This window comes from Ammospiza nelsoni, chromosome 1 (assembly GCF_027579445.1).
Source record: "Ammospiza nelsoni isolate bAmmNel1 chromosome 1, bAmmNel1.pri, whole genome shotgun sequence".
NCBI lineage: Eukaryota > Metazoa > Chordata > Aves > Passeriformes > Passerellidae > Ammospiza > Ammospiza nelsoni.
The window spans coordinates 117,866,775-117,886,694 of NC_080633.1; the positions used below are offsets into that span (position 1 = coordinate 117,866,775).

Below are 19,920 nucleotides of genomic sequence, written 5' to 3' on the forward strand. Positions count from 1 at the left end.
ATGTGAAATGTAAAGAGACTAAAAAAAAAAGCATATTGAACAAGTAAACTCAGAAAAACCTAAAGAGTTGTATTTGATGCAAGAATTCAGTCTTTACAATAAGTATGTTGTTCTGAGCCAAAAGCCCTGTTGGCAGAGCTGACTGCAGCTGTATGAAGATACTTGGAGGTGCAGGTAGCTATGGTGAGAAGGGGCTCCCTGAATAGCTGTCCCCACCTTTTCCTTATTCTGCTGCTCACACCTTTTCCGTATTCTGGCATTGTGGCTATCTGCAGGATTTGGATTCTGTGGGCACTGACTGACAGAAGTGAGTTTGTCCTAATGTTTGATGGAGACAAGCCCCAAGGCTGTTCTGCCCCTGGAATAAGGGCCTCACAGCAGATGAATGGATTCAGTGTTGGTGTGGGGACCATGCTGATTATTCTGCATGGTTCTCCAGGCATGAGAGCTGCTGTGAGGACATCGGACATAATCCTGCCTTCCTCACATGGATTGTCCCGGTTTGAGGCAAATTTGGGAGAAAACCTCCAAAAAATGTCTCTCTAGAAAGCAAATTCAAGCGGCCCCTCCCCCAACTGGTTCAGGAAGAGATTTCCTTGGAGAAAGTGGAAAAAACCTGTTTATTTAACAGGCAAAGCATTCACCAGCATAAAAATTGAACAATATTAAACACTAAAACCTCTTGCTGCTCTGAAGAGATGACAACGTCCGAAAGTCCCCTCTGTGGGCTGTAGCTCAGCTCACTCAGTCTCTGATCAGTCCCTCTGGCACTGGGAAATGCCGCGGCCCAGGCCCGGCCCGGTGCGCCACAGGTGCAGCTGCTGGTGCTCTGCTGGCGTTCAGTTCAGAGCGGGCTTGAACAGGTCCAAGAAAACACAGTCCAGGGAACTTCTCTGCCTCAGCTAGCTAAAAACTAACTAAAGGGAAAGGACACCTCTCTCCTGCTGTCCACTGCAGACAACAGAAGGATGTGGAGGAGCAAGTGCAGTTTCTGAAAACAAACTGCATGCTTCTTCTCCACTCCACTTTGCTCTCAGAACCAGTCTTAAAGGTGAAAAATTTATTTCTGGGCGAAACAGAAGAATGAGGATACAAGCATTATGAAGTCACCCCAGGACACAAGTGCATCCTCTACTGAACCAGTAGTTTTTCTGAGGGAAGAGCTTTTGGGTTGAATTATGTTATGATTATGCTATTATAATTTTGTACTTACAACATTTGCAGGATTTATTTTATTCAGAAAAGGTAACTATTCTGTATCTAGATAATCTGCATGTGTTATTTGGACAGATTTCAGAATGAATTCTACAAAATTGCTTGTTTCTCCAAAGAGTTAGGGATGCTGAATTAATTATACACACACACATAAATATATATACATGCATACACATATGTTAATATATGCAATTTGTATAGATATGTGCTATGAACAAACTCCCTGCACATTTGGGTATTTGAATGAACATAAATGACTTTGCTTCATGTCAGCTTTCTTAAATTATACACAACCTCATGGGGAGAAAGGCAGGGGCTTTCTGTAAGTGTCTCCTTTGTATTAACTACAAGGTTTTTCCTTAATAATTAAAAAGGGGTTTGGATACTTCAGGACATATTGAAGGGGATGCTTAGAAATAGAAATCAAAGAACTTTGTTCTGCATCCAGCTCTTTCGAAGACTTGATTGAATTACTTCAATAAAACATTTTGGGATAAATTATATGCTTTTATTTCCCTGGCTTCTTACAAATTTAGAATGGGGAATGCAAAATGGGAACTTCTAATGCCATGGAATAAAGGAAATTAACACTGAACGTGGATGAAAGTGTAATGCAACAACATAATCTAGTTACATAAACTTTGCAAACAGTAAAAAAAAATCACAGTCATGATTTAGCATTCCCAGTAGACAGACTCAGCATTTTTCACAGATTTATGATTGAAATCTTGGCCTTATGGTGTAATCCTGTATTTGTGTAATGAGAGTAAATCCTCACTAAAAACAAACTGGAAGATCATTATTTCCAAAGAAATGCTTGCAGTAAGACAGGAACATAGTATGTGAAGAGAAAAAGAAGATGGAAAGGTAACAGTTCCTTGTGTGTTCCTAAAGCCATGAAGCATCCCAGGCTTTCAATATCAAGTGACAGCTTTAATTTACAGCTGAGCTTGGGGACATTTTTATAGCCCTGCATTCAGTTCTTTTATGTGGGCAGTACAAAGTGCTTATCAGAACAAGCACGTTTTTTAAACCACAAGGCACTTTCTATACTGTGCATCAGGAGTAGGGTCCTGAATTTAGGATTAGAGAAAATATACCATAAGTTGGATCATTAGAGAGTCAAAATGTAGATAGAGTAACGGTGTACCTGAGAACATATTATCTCTGTCCTATCACTCTTATTTTTATTTTGCTTGTAAGACATGGATTTACTTTGACTTGGAGAAAAATAGAAAGAAGATGGGTATCTTACCTGGTTAAACAGGTGTTCATTGCAAAATAGGCAATACAGCTAATAGTTATCTTACTGTGCATTGTGCATATTATGTTAAAAATTTTAAAAGCCTAGTAAAAGGCTGTGTAAGTGCCACTTGAACTGAAACACAGGATACAACCATACTCTCAAGGAGAGAGGGGAATAGCAGGCTACTCTATGATTTCTGTGGTGTGCCTGTGATGTAAAACCACAACTGCTCTTTTAGGGGATTTTTTTCTTTTCCAAAACATAAACTTGAAATAGCAAGTGCAAACTGTGTTACAGCATCTCAGAGTTGTGTTTTTACAGCTTTTAAGAGGTTGATAAGCATTTATTGTCTACCAGTGGTAGGGGAAATAGGGAGGTTAAGTATGAGAGTAAGTAGAAGTCCTTGAAAATCAAAAGCCTCCTGGGGCCACTTCTGTGCAAGATATTTTTAAGAGTGGATCTAGAAATCAACTACCATGAGCAAGTAATCCATGAGAAATTTGAATTACATTTGAGAAAGTTAATTTAGATTTTGTACTTGTCCTTTTTTTGTGTAGAAGAAATTACCTATTTACTGTATAAATATTTTGCATGCTTCCACATCCTCATCTGAATACAAACAGTTTTTCAATTGGAGCAGCAATTTCCTCACTTTTGTAGAAGAATACATTATAATGAAGGAAATCGGATGAGTCTACAGTGGAGAATGAAAGTAGTGATGATAGCCTCTTACTGTACTTTGTAAGTAATATAATACAGAGATAAAGGTTAATATTTTACTCATCTCATTGAGTTGCAATAGCCTTGGAAGCAGTAAGAGATTGCAATAAACTACTCCCAGGAATTCAAGAACGTTCAAGAACACGAGTGTGGTCACACTGAATCAGAGCAAATACTTAGGTAGTCCACTTTCTTGCCTGAAACAGTGCTGACATTTTTAGGGAAACCATGCGAGGAACACACAGGGACTTTGGGGGGGCTTTTGACATCAGAGACTGTCAGCATTAATATATTTCCCATTTAAAATAAAAAAGAGTTATTGTTTAATTCATTTTACCAAAGAATTGCAGTAAGAAAAATTTTATCCTTTCTTAGCATGCAATGCAGCTGACTCTTGGGCATAGAAACATCATCTTGTTCCCCACATTTCTCTTGTATGGGATAAAGGATGGACAGATGGCAGAGTGCAAAGAGCACAAAAAACAACATAAACTGCATCTTTCTTGGCTCCTGTGGTTCCTTTTGGTTCTTCAGTGAAAGTAGAGGCATGCCATTAAAATTCATCATTGCTGTTTGTCTCCAAAGTAACCCTAGAGCAGAACAGCTAGACATCAACTCTTACTAAGGCCAGGAATAAAAAAATCCATAAGGTTTAAATTTAATGGTCAAAGTGGCTGTGTTGTGGTATATTTCTGAACAAATAATCTGTCACCTTGTTGAGCATTAAGCATCAAAACCTAACTTATACAATATATTTGCTATCCATTTTGTTTGACAAACATGAATACACCAACACCTTAAGGTGTGTATGGTTTACCCCAAACTGTGGGAATCCATTAGAAAGACTTAGTACACCAGATGATGGGATATTCCCCAGGCCATACAAAAATGCAGCAGTCATTATGATTAAGAGTTTACTAAAGAGTTTGTTGCAGTGTCTTACTAAAGAGTGTCTCACACGCAGGAGACACTTTGGTCCTAAAGAACTGGAAGGGAGACCTGTGGATTCGGTGAGCAGTGTGTCCCTAGGGAGGTGTGAGAATGTGCAAAGGCAGCATTATGGCAGCACATAATGAGAGGTGTGACAGCTCAAGCAGGAGCAGGAATAAACATGTTTGCTGCCTCTCCAGTTCTGAAGTTACAAAGGAAAGGAGACATATGGGGGACTTGCCTCCCATGGAGAAATATGTTGGATTTTCTTTGTATCAGCTCCTTCCACGTAACTCCCATCTGCTGAATCACTGGGTTAAAGAGGTTTCTTTTCTGACAGTGGATTTTCCCAAACTCCTGCAAGATAATAATGCACGTTTATCATTTCTTGCCATGGCATCAGATAAGGCAGGCTTACCTTGTCTTTATGCCTATTCCAGCAATGATAAAAAAAGAGATTAAAGCACACCTTCCCTGGGGTCTGAAAACTTCCTGTCATAGGCTGACTGCTTAGCCTTGCTGAAAACAGGTGTCTCTCTCCAGTGAGGTATAGCTGGAATGAATAAGTCTACAGTGACTGAAATCTACTGGATGTACAAGTCTGTGACAGTCTAATGTGGTTACTGGTATTCACAAAGACACCTAGCATTTTCTCTCCACAGTCTTCCCTTTCTGAACTTGCACAGTAAAATTAAATGAGGCAGAAGGTCTGCAGCAGGATTTTTTTCCCAGGGTTTAAAGGCTTCCCTTCAGACTTTGTACTAATCCATCTATTTAGGGTAGATAAATGTGAGTAAGGGAGGAAGGCAAGTAACATTTTTATCCACTCAGTCTTTTAAAGATTCTTTTCACTAACTTTTAAGAATGACTTTCACAGCAGTAAGACCTTCAGACAAATATTATACTAAAGATGAAACATACCAATTTGATAGTCATAGTTTTGGTCATAATAATTTCTCACTTTTGGTAGTACTTGTGCTCAAATGAGTTTTTGGAGTATTCTGAATAATTTCCTTTTTTTTTGTTTTCCTGAATCTTGAAATTAAGTCATACTACTGAAATTTCAAGACCTCAACTCTACTTCTCTGGGGAAATGGTAGACAAAAATCTGCCATCATATGAATGGTACAACTTCTTGAAAGTCTTGAAGTAGATAGAATTTAGAAAAGTCAAATTTGGTAGAGATATCTTTTCCAGCTTTGTGTGTATTGGGCAGGTGAGAATATATTCTGGCACTGCAAAGTACATGCATGCAATTTGTGTCTTTTGCAGAAAAGCAGGCAAAGAAAATGTCCTCAGGCATGTTTAATGGCATGCTCACAGAGGAGACAAATGGCATCCCAGTGTTCCAACTGCTTTTGCTGTCAGTAATATGAACTTCAACAGTTCCATTATAAGTATCTCTAGGTGATATCTTCCAAAAGTCTCACAGTGGCGTGTGGTCCCAATAGTTATAGTAGGACACATTGGAGATTTCTGCCCACAGCTGCTTTTCCCAAGTGTAAATTTTTTTCAGCCATGGTGCCAGCAAGACTATCTTCCTTCTACAGATGCTTGAGATAAGTTTATTCTTTGATCCATATTTTATGTTTATTCATTTATCAATTGACTAGTTGGTCTTACAATTTTCTTTACTGTAAGTATCTCTAATCAGATTCTGATTCATCTGACATTCATTTTGCTTAAGTTAACCTCATAATTCAATACAGGAAATTGCATAGTGCTGTGAAGTTCCAGACACATTATAAATATCTTCCTTTATCTCGTAGTGCTGATGATGAATTTTGAGAGCTCTACCATTTAGCCCACTTACCATTCAATCATTGATGTCACCTTGTAGCTCATGTGTTCCTAAAGAACCCTGTTGGCTTAATTGGGGTAATTGATGAGACCAAGGGTTCCAGGTCCTGAGTTTTGCCAGGGCCTTTGCTCTAAACTTGTCTCCTTTTGTTCTCCATATAAAAACTAACTTGCTCAAGTTTATAAATTTATGCTAGTTTAGTTGTATCAGATCTGCCACAGCAATGAAACCAGCATGTTTTGAAGACAGAAACATGCCTTGGAGTTTCTTGTATTTTCTAATCTCCACAGAGCCTGTCATAGCACATCTGCTGAATTCACTAGAAATCACTGGAAAGGCTCTGAAAAAGAAACACTTTTACTGTGAGAGGATGACTGAGCACGGCACAGGTCTCCCCGAGAGGAGTCCCTACCCTGGGAGATATTCAATGGCTATCTAGACAGGGTCCTGGGGAAATGACCCTGGGTGGCCTGGGCTGAGCAGGGTGCTTGGACCAGGGAACCTCCAGAGGTCCCCTCCCACCTTTACCATTCCATGAACCATTTTTGCTCTACTAGTGCTCAAGTAGGAGCACTATGCATTAACTTAAACATTGGTCTCCTGTAAAACTGTGCCATCCCTTGATGTCTCCTGGGCAAGTTCACACACTTTTGGATGATAGCCAGGAGGTATTTGTACAGCATCAACCTATACAGTCCAAGTAGTCTGGAGGAAACATGATGGTGCTACAGCTCAGAAAAGCACAGCACACAGAGGTGTGATACTTTGCAACTAATTAAGGCTGTTTGGTTCTTACCTCAGCTGTGTAGGAACATTATGTACATGGTATTGAAACTAACTGACAAACATTTGAGGAATTTTGCAGACCTTGGGGATCAGTATTCTGAAAACCAAAGGAGAAATCTGCTATGGGAATCTGTTATACTGTGACTTAAGATCAGTCTCTGTCTTCACTTTTGCCTGTGTAGTCTTGCTGAGCATCTCTAGGTAATTAGGAATAATTACCTCCAGCCTATGAAGAGCACTGGTGTCTTTTATAATGTTCTGGTAGCCCCCCTGCTTTCCTCATCTTGCTCTGCTCCAAGCCTTTTGAGAGACAATTGACAAGTATGGGTATGTCCTGGCTGTGCCTAGGAATGGACAAAAGAGCTGCTGGAGAAGGTTTGACTGATGGGATAAATAGAGAGACCCCTGCTAAGATAAGTGAAGAGCTCCACTGAGCATCACTAGATACCATCTTTTTGTAGTGCATACTGAAATACCAGCAGTGGGGCTAGTGGATAATGGCAAGAATTGGGAAGGTAAAGGGAGATAATTACTGCATCTGTGGTTTGCTAGGACAAGGCTAGATAAACTTCATTGAAGCACTGCAGTCCAACTGCTATGGAGAAAAAGCAAAAGTTGGAGGATTAAATGGAAGTAAGTGACTGAGAGATTAATTATGTTCCATTAAAATCAGAGAAAAAGTTTATATTAAACAATTTGAACACTTACTTTTTGAAAGAGATCTAAATATACAACATATGCAGAACTTTTACACTTCTATATGTATACCTTAAAGTTTTAAAATTACCCTGAAAGGTATCATCCCTACTTCTAAATACTTGTTTTAAATTCAGATAATAATTCATCCTTCTCTCTTATAAGCAATGAACTACCAGTTTGTAACAAGCCAAAGCCAAGATCTTCTTATTTGATCCCAAATGAAAATATCTATTTACATTGGAAAAGGAACACATGGGAGTTTGTCTGCACAGTCTGCACATCTAGAAGAGTGCTGGCCACACATGTTCAGGGAAGATGAATTCAAGTGAAATGGATGCTGTTTGAATGATGACATTTTGGAATGGCATTCCAAAAGGATTAGAGGAATCAAGGCAGTTTATGTAGAAATTAAACTCCTTAAAAGGAGTTGATACTGGAGGTAATTTAGAAAGAATCTAGCTTAAACAACCCAAAAGACGTCTTTTATTTCTCTGCAGCTCTATAACAATCATTTTTCAGAACAAGTGTTTCTGTTGACAACTTTCTAGTGAATCATACATGTAGTTATATAAATACTTTGAAAACTTTATTCTTCATTGTGTGAGAAAGCTATAAAATCACAGAAAATAATGTGAATTTGAAGTTTTATTTCTACAAGAGAATAGCAGACCTTAGAATATCTGTAAAAGAGTGAGATTTAGAGCAAGATATGGTTATGTTGTCACCCACCTCTAACAGTACTCTTCTTTCATGTTTGAGAATAATCTCAGACTTCCCATTCTTTTAAATCAAAATATACTTACATGTCTAAATGAGACAAAAATGCCCATATAGCCCTCTATTGGTAGTTATTCATGCAATAAACATTTTTGATGAATTGCTTAAGATAACATGAGGTCAAAAAACGTCATGCTGCTATTCAGTCCTATTCCAACCCTTCTTCCTGGCCAAATAACTCAGGAGGTGGAGGGATGTTTTTGCTATGCTGTAAACAAAGAAGGATATTTCTTTATTTTACATGACAACAGGAAGTGATCCTGAATCAGAGTTTTTTTTGTCAGTGCAATGGCAACATCAATGCAGTCTCATCACATGTGATGACAGAGTCAAAGGATCCACAAGGGTTACAACTATGCTTGAAATTGGTATTTGAGAGCTAGTGAATGACGTGCAGTGCAGGGACCTATTTAGACATGTGGTCAGACTTCTGAGCTGGTGCTAAACTGCTGTTTTCCCCCCTGTGCATCTGTCAAATATAAGCTGTCTTTTGTTCTTCTACTTTTGCATGGCTGGCATTTGAAAGATGCATTGGAGAGAAGTTTTCTGGGGAAAAAAAGAGGAAAGATTATCCAGGCAGACATCTGAACTCCTGCCTGCTGTGGAAATAAGCTCTATGCTGTGGCTCAAATTAGGGGTAACAGCCAGCACATATTTTTTATTGCTTGGCTTATTACTTTGTTTTGCCTGAAGAGAGCCGGTGATTGAAGATACACTGCCTTTTTGGAACCACAAAGTAAACATAAGATGCACCATCCTGCGGGAAACCTTATGTTTCTCAAGATCTGGCATGAATCAATTTGTGCCATTTGATATCTCACGCCAAAAGCCCATATCAGACAGTTTTAGTTTGTTAAATTGGAACTTCTAACTGTTCAACTTGTCCAGGTCCATGTGAGCTCTGAACATGTATCTTCCTTAGTCATGGAAGGAGAACTCCAAATGGTTTAATTTCTGTCTTCTTTTGAAGCCTGCATTAAAACACAGGTTTGGAGTGTTTTAAAGAGTCATAAAAGACTTATTTCAAGAGTAGAGGGTTGCTCTTTGGCAAGAAGGAGCATGACATTCATCTACTAGAGGCTCTAAATACTGTTTTTACTTGTTTACCTTACAGGGATTTCAATTCCACTTTCACCTTGCAGTCTGGGTGCCCATCTCAGCATCTCCTCCCTCACAGTCAGACTCTTCATGCTGAGGATGGGATGGGTACAGATCCTGCAGCATTGATTCCCAGCTTTTGCTATTTTTCTCACTTTTCCTTCTTTAAACTGGATCCTATAGGCATCAGGATCTAGGAGGGATCTAGGGCTGTCAGCTTCATTGTTATCAAATTGCCTCCTTATCTGTGACCTCCTTACCTTACCTGCCTTGAGAATTCAAATAAGTAGTAAACCTGTTCAATTCTCACTTTTGTCAGTTAGTCAGTAAGTACTTCACTGTGTCTTAAACCTCTGCATTGAGGAAGCCTGTAAAGGTACAGAGGTTTACTGGGTGTGCTCAAACGTGGAAATAAATAAAAAAAACAATTACAAGAATTTAGTATTTGAAGATGTGAAGGGATATAATGGCAAATTAAGACTTTCTTTTGGACTAAATTTACCACATCTACCACTTGATATAATTATAAAGAAGTCAATTGTAATTCGCTTTTCCATTCTCTCTAGTGTCTTTTGACATGGACTTTTTCATTCATAGTAAGTTAGAAATCTTTAAAGATTTTTAAACTATAACCAAGTCTTACAATGTCTTTTGCTCTATGTGAGCTGGCATTAAAATGAAACAACCAAGGGAGTCTTAAATGCCTTATAAGCACGTTCATTCCAGCTGTTTGCAGGATTTTATAGGTCAAGCAGCCAAGGGCCTTGACTTTACTGTTTTGGGATCAGTTACAGCTTCATTGGAGGGTTGAAATTCAATCTTAAATCAGTATGCTGTAACCAGTTGGCGCTACGGGGTTTTATTACAATAGCTGGCTTCTTCCCTCTCATGGCTGCCCACAGGCTGGAACTGCATTTTTATGGGCTCTGTCTGGTACAGATGCAGGCATCAGCCTTGGGTATACCACCCTGGCACCTGCAGTGTGCTGGGAACTGGAACTGTCTGATGCCACCTTGTGTATCACTGCAGTCAGGTGACCCTGCAGAATAAACATTAACAAACTTCTTCTCATGCTGATGAGATTCTTAAATAATTTGCTATTGCCTTTCTGAGCCAGATCTTGCAGCCCTGATGCAGTCATGGCTTCTTTTGACTTCGTGTGAGCTTTGTCAGAGGCAAAACTGGAGGGCTGGGCTCAGTTTGGTGAATTACCTAATAATATCACATCAAATCCATCACTCAAAATCTTCCTGCACATCACCAGTGTAGTTACAAGACTTTTGTGGTACACATAATTAGAAAAACAGTTTTGTAACCTTTGTTTTGGGTCTGTCTGATAATGTTAAATAGTGATACTAAATATATGTATATATTTGTTAAAATACGGACAAAAGAATCTTTTCAGCACCCTCTAATTAGATTTATAGATTTTAAAGATCTGGCATTTACCATCTCTCTTTTTTATACTAGGGCTCAAATTACCTGATGAGATCAACTTCTTTGCCATTCATTTAGTGGGGTCGTTTGGTTCTGAGTTCTTAGAGCAGCGTATTGGCTTTCAAAAATCATTGAACATATACTGCTCACTCCTTATCTGTCTTTATTCTTAAACATTTATCAAAGAACAACTGGTAAAGTATTGAGGAGTGAATTTTTTTCTTCTCAGAATTTTTTTTTTGTTTTGTAAAATATCATGTCTTCAGCAATATTATGTGCTGTCACTGCCGTCACCCTCCACTGAATTCATTCACCAAAGCAGTTACCAGAATGGTTGGAAAAACTTTACTTAATTCTGAGTATTTTCCATATGAGTTGAACAGCTGAATAATAATACCATTTGCTGTTGAAAAGAAGCACAGGCTGTCTTAAAAAGACAACATATTTCTTATTGAACCTGCCTTTCTTTTCTTTGTTTTTATGCTTTGGCCTTCACTAATCTTGACTATTGCTCTTTCATCAAGTTCCTTCAGCACATGTATTTCTTTTGCTTCATATTTTATTTAAAATTACTCAAGTGACAGCCAATTATCTATCTGTCTGACCAAGACTGAAAAGACACTTTTGATCATCAGGGTTTTTTTCTTCTCCAAAAATTACCTGTCAGAAAGCTAAGTGTCTCTTTTGCTCCATTAAACTAAACTCACTATAAATATTTGTGATTTACTCAGTACCTTTCCTGACATTCAATAGCCTCCATGACACATAGTCTTATAAATGTATTTAGTGAGCTGTTATAAGGGATTGCCATCCTAAAATCACCCAAAAGCTAGTGTTTCACCCGGACAAGTGAATGCAGATCATTAAAAATCTATTGAGAGTTTGTTCTGTGGTCAGATAATTCCTTCAACTGTCACCAAAGCTATGAAGTAGTGATTTCAGTCAAAGTTAAACACCTAATTGGGATACTGACTACATTCATTTTTGGTAATGAAGCCTGTAGTGAAAGAGAGAGGGTAAGTTACAGATAAGGAGGCTGTAATATTTAGCTGAAGAACAGTAACTTGCTAAACAGTGTTCTTCAGCTAAGACACCTCCTTTCCTCTTCAGGTTTAAATGCTCTCCTCTGCATTAAAAACATGGCATTTCTCTGGTGTTAAATCTTATCTCCCTTTTTACTGAAGTCAAGCCTGTCAGTAAAATTCTGAAATCACAGCAGGAGTACAAAATTTATATAAAAAGTTGTTTATGCATTACCATTGGTCTTTGATGAAACTTATTTATTTACTTATTTATTTTAACCTTCTTCTTTCATCACCTAATTTCCTGTTAGAAATCCTGGGGTTTAGCATGTGGTAAGTCAATCCTTTACTCTCCAGTGCTGAGGTTTTATCCGCAGTAGCTTGGCAGCTTTTTGAAGTCTTTTCCCCTTAAATTAGAAAGTGCATATTTTCCAAATGTGAACATTAAGCATTTGCCCTAAGGTTTTACAAAAATGTTTTCTCAGTGGAACATCTGTCAAGGAAAAAGAAATACACACCTAAGAGCCCTGGAATCTGAAGACAGACTTTAAGTCAAATGTGCCTAGTGCTGAGAGTGACCTTGATCCAAGGTCTTGTCTATTCCAGCTGAATGTGAGGGCTGCAGGGTGGTGCAGGAGGCTCCTGCTGCTCCTCTCCTGCCTCGCCATTGCCCTTTCCCTACTGTTGGTGTGTAGCTTTTTGGGAGTACCCACCAATCTGGGGACAAAATAACCAAGGGAGAAGGGGGGGAAAGGAGGAGATGGGACGGGATGGGGGGACAGGTTGTGAGGAAAAGGTGATTGCACTGCTGAGCTTAGCAAAGGTATCCTGGGGTTTCGGAGCAGAGACTACTCAAAGCTGCAAGTGGAATTTCTTTGGAGGAGGCTGGGGGACCCTTTCAGTTTTTAACAGCTGCATCTTCCAAACTGGACTAAGCTGTAATTCAGTTGGAAGAGTTCCACATTGGAACCGGTGATAATGGTAAACCAACAATCAACAGAGACCAACAATCCTCAGAGATTCAGCATGTCCAGGAAACTCTTCCTGAAGCCACAGGTTAAATTTATGATCATAAGATGAAGGTGAGAATTTTGGATAAACATCTTTATCCTTAGGAGCAGTAGTTAGAAAGGATGATGTGCCATGCCCTGGAACTTCTCCTGTGATAAGTATTCCCCATATCAGCCAACTCTGAGTTTTACATGCATAATTCAAATGTTACAGATAATTCCTGACCTGAATTTAGAAAATGAATAGTATGCACTGTAATTATTGATTCACCATTTTTTGTATGCTATTTTAATTTTTGAAAGCTGAGTCCATTTGTAACAGTAACAGTGTCCATTTGTAAAGTCATAATTTTTCTCCTTTTTTTCTCTAGCTTGTAAAATTGTTTTAATTTTAAAAAGAATTTCAAAGCTATATAGTTTTACAGCTCTCCAGTTATTAAATACTTCTTTGATTTTTGCTAGATTTCTCAAATACAGATGTGTTAGATATATTACTGATATTTTTATGTTTCTTATAATTTCTAGGGATTGTTTTACATGGCAGAATGAAGCAACTTTTTACTATTAAATGCAGAGTAAATACACTTCTTAGTTTTTTAATTCAGTAATTTATACGGTAGTAAATTTGCAGATATAATATTAACCTTTTATTTTTACATTTAGGAATTTTATAGTCTTTTGTTTATGTCATGCCATTTTTGGGTCTTTTCTAGTACAAAATTATCTGTTACATATGAAAACTGTTTATCTTGATATAGTGCCTTCTTCTGTTATGGATTTAGTTCTATTTATTAATCTCAAACTAACATGTCATTTATAAAACTTTTCCATTAAACTATAAAACTGACTGGTTTCCTTGATGCTTCTGACAGAAGAGAAAATTGATTTTTAACATGAATTTGAAAGTTGACTTTATAACTCTGCTCTGGTGTCTCATCACTCAGACAGCTTCTGATATATATTTTGAAGTATAATAGGACCTGAGAATTTAGAGGAGGGGTTTAATTTACAAGGCACGCTGATGAATCCTTCTCTCAAAAACATTTTTTGATTTCTCTGTTGATGAGGAATATTTTGGTGATTTCCCTCTGCAGATCCTATGCAGCATTGCCTTTTATTTAGCTACTCCTTTGCCTTAAACTTCTTGTAAAACATTTATGCTACAGTTGCTACTATTTTTGCTACTATTTTACTACAGTTGCTACATTTATGCTAGTTATGCTACTATTTTTCTGTTCAGGAGGTTCCAATTGTGCTGCACATGTGGTTGGCCTCTCTAGGCGAGGAAGCTCAGAATTCAGATCAGTTCACCTGAAGTTTTTGCTGCTCTTAATAAAAAAGGGCTTGAGCATGGCTGGGAGAGTTCACCTGAGTGACTTCATTGAAGCCCCATCTTGCAGCTTAGTGCCTTCTCCTTGTGCTCTGCAGGAAGTGGGAAATGGGAAATGTTTGGAAACAAAGAGGTAAAAACCCAAGACTTCATTAAGTGAAGTGCTACAGTCCCACTAGAGCATTTTACTGCTACTCCTGGTCTCCTGAGTCCTGCACTTTGCATTACAAGATTGTCAGTGGTGATGATGGCTAAATAACAAAGCGCTCCCTTGCCAGCAGTAACAAGAAATATCATGCATCCTTTTCCAAGTGTTGTTATGATAAGAAAATGTTATTTCCCATCAACTCTGATAGGTCTTTATAAGTTCTCATGATAGTATTTCACTCAATTTTACATAGCTTTCATTATAAACATTCATCTAATATCGAAGTTGCTGAAACAAATTCTCCTCTTTTATTTGCAAGAAATGTTTGGGGTTTCATTCCACTTCTGTGTTACTCATTTAAAAAAGTATCAAACACCAATTTATTATGGACAGTCCCAAACTTTGTTGTTTTAGTTGTCACAAGCAGTGGAGGTGCTGCCTCTCCCAACTTAGTAGGGAACTGATATGACAGTAAACCCCAGAGGACCTCAATGTATGCTCACATTGAGCATACCCAGCTGCAGCCTTGAGCTCCTCTCCCCTACTAAATTTATTGTCTGTCTTCTAGCAATGGAAGAAGTTGAGCCAGCTAATTTTGGGAACCTCTCCCTTCCCTTTAGGTTTCAGTTTTTTAGGCTGTTTTCAGAAGAATCTGAAAATGGTGAAGAAATTATAAATTAATGTGGGAAAATTTCTTGTTGAGAAAAACGGCCTCCTTATAATCAAAATGTTTCTGGTGTAACATTTTGAAGTACTCACATGCACCTAACTCTAAGTGAAACCATCTTTCACAGAATCTAGGCTAGTTTGGTGGCCAATGATGGACACAGAGATTTTGGATTTGAGCGAACATCAACAGTATGGACTCTTCATATCTGTGCAAGACCAGCCTGTAAATGTTCACAGGTGCCTGTTTCCTCCCCTTTATTCTGATGATTTCTATCAAATCAATTACCTGAATCATAGCCTATATTAGTGATTGCTTTTTCATTTGCACAGAGCTAAAATCTTTGTGTCCTTCACTGCTTCTTGGGGGCTCTGCTAGACATGAGAGCAGCAGCACTTAGATGTCTCCTCTATTCAGTCCAGAATGCTCATATGGTATAAAGAAAACAGATCTTAATATGTTTCCTCTGCCATGATAATGAATTATTAGCTTTTTAACTTCTGCCTGTGTTGCCTGCAAGGTGTTATAATTTAGAAGAGAGTAGCAATTTGAGGAGGAAAGACATGCCTCCTACCTCTTTCTTTTCTTTAGATTCTCCTTGGCGCCCACACCACCTCTGCTAATGTGTTCTGTGGGCTTTGGGGATGAGACAAATTACTCTGTGTTGGTGACAAGAGCAGGATAAATGAGACTTAGCTGTGCAGGAAGAACTCTCTGCATAGCCTGATGGTGAAAGCACTTCTTAGTGGGGAAGGAATGGTACTGTATGTTGGCAGCCTGCTTCCAGGGCTCCTTCAGTGGTTTCATGATGTCACTGTATATAAAATAAAGAGTGAGCCCTGCAGGCAAGAAACATGAGCAACTCTCCCAGTTTTGTACAAGTGCCATAGGCAATAGACTGTACCCTCATGTTTCTACTTGCTCTCTTTTTGACTTGTGAAATACGAATTTTTATTTTTTGCCTGTGACACAGCTTCAAAGAGAAGCTCTTTCCCTCGGTATCCTAATGCAAAGGAAGTGGGAGGAGAAGGATGAATAACTCAGTAGGCAGCAGGAGAGGAAATTGAACTTTATTTCTCTGTGTTTATGGTGGATGCCTCAACCACAGTAATCCATGGAAAGACTAATAATTTGGTTTTTTTAAAATGTGTAACTCTGTGTATGATATATATGTGCACGCTTATCTTTGGGAATATATTATGGCCATTGAAGTATTTTGTGGGACCCCAGACCTGCCTGATGGATGTACTCAGAATTTGCTTGGCAGATATCAGGGAGATACACATGAAGGCAAACTTTTTATCTGATCCAGTTTAGGCATGAGCTGAAAACACCAAGCCTTTTAGCATGAGTCTGGTGGCAAAGTGCAGTGGTTGTGTTCATTTATGTTCCAGTATTACATTTTTCAGGCATTTTAGGTGATGATCTGAAAATTTATCAGGGGATAAATTAAGAATGGAAAGATACCAAACAGCTTCATTCATATCTGTGCTGCAGGTTTTTGTCTTTCACATAGCTCTAGGTGTTTCCAAGCTACATAAAATGCATGATGGCATCCATGACCCACCAGTGTGAATTTCCTCAGTACCCACTCTGGGCAAGCTCTCTGCTCCTGACACCAGCACGTTCTCCTGCCTGGGGAGGTAGCCATCCACTAACATTGTGGATGTTAGTGAGCCATTAAAGTTTTCTGTCACATTAACCAGGGTTATTGTGACCAGTGGCCTTCCCAAAGAGAGAGAAACCCATGGCCAAGGGTTGTTTTGAGTAGGTAAGGGTATAGTTTGCACACAGCTGCCCTATTTCAGAGCCAAGGACACTTTAATGGAGGCCATGCTAAGCCAGCTGCCTTCAGTGCTGGGAGTATGATGGGACACAAACAATTTATTGGGGCACGTGAAGACCAAAGATGCAGGAGGGTTTCAGTGAATGCCAGCGCAGAGGTGACTCTAAGCAAATCCTTGTCTGATTTGACACCTCCATCTTCTTCTCGCTTGCTAATGTCAGGGCTTCAGGAAGACACATCGTCTCTGAAATCTGGTGGTCTCTGAAATTTTTTTGGTTGTTTTGCTGACCCAGAAGATTTTCACTTGTAATGGGGATGAAAAAGTCTCTGGCTGCGGTCATGGATTTCATAAATGCTTTCCTATGTGATACAGGACTCTCAGCATGTTGTTGCCAGGCCATAAAGTGTAAGTTCTGACTGTGCCAAAGAGCTCTCAAAACTCTTTATTTACCATTCTGCACATGGTATTTGGGGCACCCTTGTATTGTACTGTGTGATTTTTCATTTATCTATGCTGGGTTAGATGTTTAGCTGATAAAAGTCAGCTATATAAAACTTCACTGGTTGCAAAGGAGCTGCATCAAGTTGATGATCCATCCCCCTTTTATTAATTTCATTGTTTAGATTTATCATATTTATTAAGCTCAGCATAGAGAATATGGTTTTCATGTTGGCTGTAATGGAGGGGTTTTGTACAGAAAAAATGGATTCTGATCTCAGTGACACCTAGCCTCATCTTGCAAGTGAAGATTGAATCTGGCCATAATGTGTAAAATGAAATGGTTTATGTGAAATACCCACATATGATAATACTTTGGTTGGTATTTATAGAGCCATGCTTGCTCCATCTGTCTCAGTTATAAATATTGTAAGTGCATATTTCAGTAAATTTTAGGGTTTGTAACAATGTACTAAAATCAAGTAGATGTTAATAAATTCTAGCAAGCACAGAAATTCAGTTGTTTCTCAGTAGGTTTCTATTTAGCTGCTCAATATTATCTTGCTACAGCTGCAAAAAATATTGAACTGAGTTTAAACTCCAACAAAAATGCTGCTAAGAAAGTTGATTTTTCTATGTTTAGAACAGTGAATTGGATTGTCAAAAATGAGTAGCAAATGTGTTTGCAGAGGAATTTTATATCTGCCTTTTTTGTTTTTCTTTTTTGTCTAATGTTCAGAAGTGCAGAATTACCTAAGAACCACACGCTGATGCAAAGATAAAGGCTGATGCTTCTTAGTTTCCTCCTTTTCCACACCCAACTAAATCCAGACCCAAGATGCCATGAGGACAGTGGGAGGAGAGCTATTGGGATGCCACCATTCCCTTCTGATTTGTAGTTGCCCAAAAGTGAAGTAGCAGGTTTTGAAGAGCGCAGATGGCTTGTTTGGCTGCTGGTTTTGAAGCAGTTTGCTCTGAGGTCTTCCAACATTTTCTACTGCCTCTCACCCCCTGAGCCTACGTCTGTGCCTCAGGAGCTTCCAGCAGTCTCCCTTAATTCCTGCATTAGGGATCCCCTGGGATCACAGTTGCCGTGTCTGGGCCTGCTCTGCCCCTTTGGGCTTTCAGGAACAGATTGAGGAACTTGCACTTGAGTCTTGTTAGGAGCAAATCTAAGAAAACAAAGACATGGGGAAGGGAGGGAACGTGATGCTGTTTCAGAAGCAATAGCAAAGTTTACACGGCTTTTCTCTCTTCACTGATGAAGCCTGGTGCAAATAAGAAAATATCAAATGTTCTGGTCAACCCATAATTAAAAAATGGATGTTCTTTTTATGTGTTTTCTTACAGCTGGCAGCATTAGAGAGACAAATCTTTGACTTCCTGGGTTTCCAGTGGGCTCCCATCCTTGGCAATTTCCTACAAATAATAGTTGTCATTTTGGGTTTATTTGGAACCATCCAGTTTAGGCCTCGATATATAGTCGTGGTAAGTCTCATTTATTATATATCTTTATGTTTTTTGCCATAAAACCTATCATATTACAAAGCAGAATTTTCTTGGTTTCAAAACACCAGATGGTATTTCTGTAGAAACTGTACAGGTCTCCATGTCTTTTTGCAAATTTAGGACTACTAAGTGAATTTTTTTGAGATTTTGGACATTATCAAAAACAGGTAACATGGAGAAAGTGCTGCCAAAAACATGACTATGGTACAAGTCAATTAGACTATGTAAATAAATAAATAAAGTAAAAACTGTTCTTCTTTCTGTAACAGAATTAATGGCTATAATAAAAAAAATTGCAATGGCTAAGTTATATTTCACTGCATCTTTCTCTTAAGCAGAGAGGAGCAGTGATTGTAGAAATTTCTTTAGTCCTGTGATCCATGGGTTCCAAAGTCTCCTTCTCACTTTAATTTTGCCAAGACCTGTATTTATGGCTTTGACCCTAAATTATTGTATATTCTTTCTGATGCTTGTAACTTGAAGCTTCTCAGGTGTTTTTTTCCATGTTCTCAAAATATGCAGGAATAAAAAGAAATTTCAAAGGTGTGAAGTAAACTGCCAACAAAAAAAAATCTCTGTTCCTCCCCCACATTCATTTTTGAATGTAAGAATATTATGTCTTCACCTGGTAATGGCTGTATTTGGAACATTTTGATTGTGTTGTCAGTAATGGATTTTAAGAGGCTAAAGCTATCTTTTTCCTCACAAAGGAATGAAATAAATATCTGCTGGGGAGAACTTGTTAAACAAATACTTTAAAAGCTTCATGTTTTCTAGTCCAGCCTGGAATCCTGTAATTCTTTGTCATGTCTTAAAAGAAAAAGTGAACAAAAGTGCATCCAAGATTACACTCATGTTAGTTAAGCTTACAAGCAGACTATAATGAATTGAAAATGGATTGATTTAAAAACCAGCACTTTTATCTGTTATCTGTGGTTGAAGAGCTGGGCATCCATGAAGTGATGATTCACCTTTCTGCTTCATCCTCTCCATTTTATGCATAAGAAGCGAGTATAAGCATCTGTAAAATTATGTGGGAAATTCATGTCTGAAGTGCAACACTACAAAATTCCTTTCCCCTCAGGTTCATCACTGCTGTTCAATGATGCAAGTTCTGTTTAAATTTTCAAATGAACTGTAACAGATGTTGACTGTTTCTATATCTTTTCCAATGTAATTGAACATTTTAGGCTGTGCAAAAGTTGTTTTAAAGTGGAGGTAGAAAACTCATAATTAAAGAAAGAAACACATCCCCTGCAAGGTACTTTATGCTGCTTTAAATGAACTCCTATTCTGATTG

The 19,920-nt window shown here is 38.4% G+C and overlaps 1 protein-coding gene across 1 annotated transcript in view; it reads left to right on the top strand.

Moving 5' to 3' along the window:
* The window catches only part of NKAIN3 (sodium/potassium transporting ATPase interacting 3), a 332,682-nt gene that overhangs the window by 138,922 nt on the left and 173,840 nt on the right, over positions 1-19,920 (top strand). Inside the window, exon 2 of the mRNA XM_059470082.1 lies at positions 18,462-18,599. Coding sequence (XP_059326065.1) covers positions 18,462-18,599 — 138 coding nt within the window. The remainder of the gene's footprint in view (positions 1-18,461; positions 18,600-19,920) is intronic.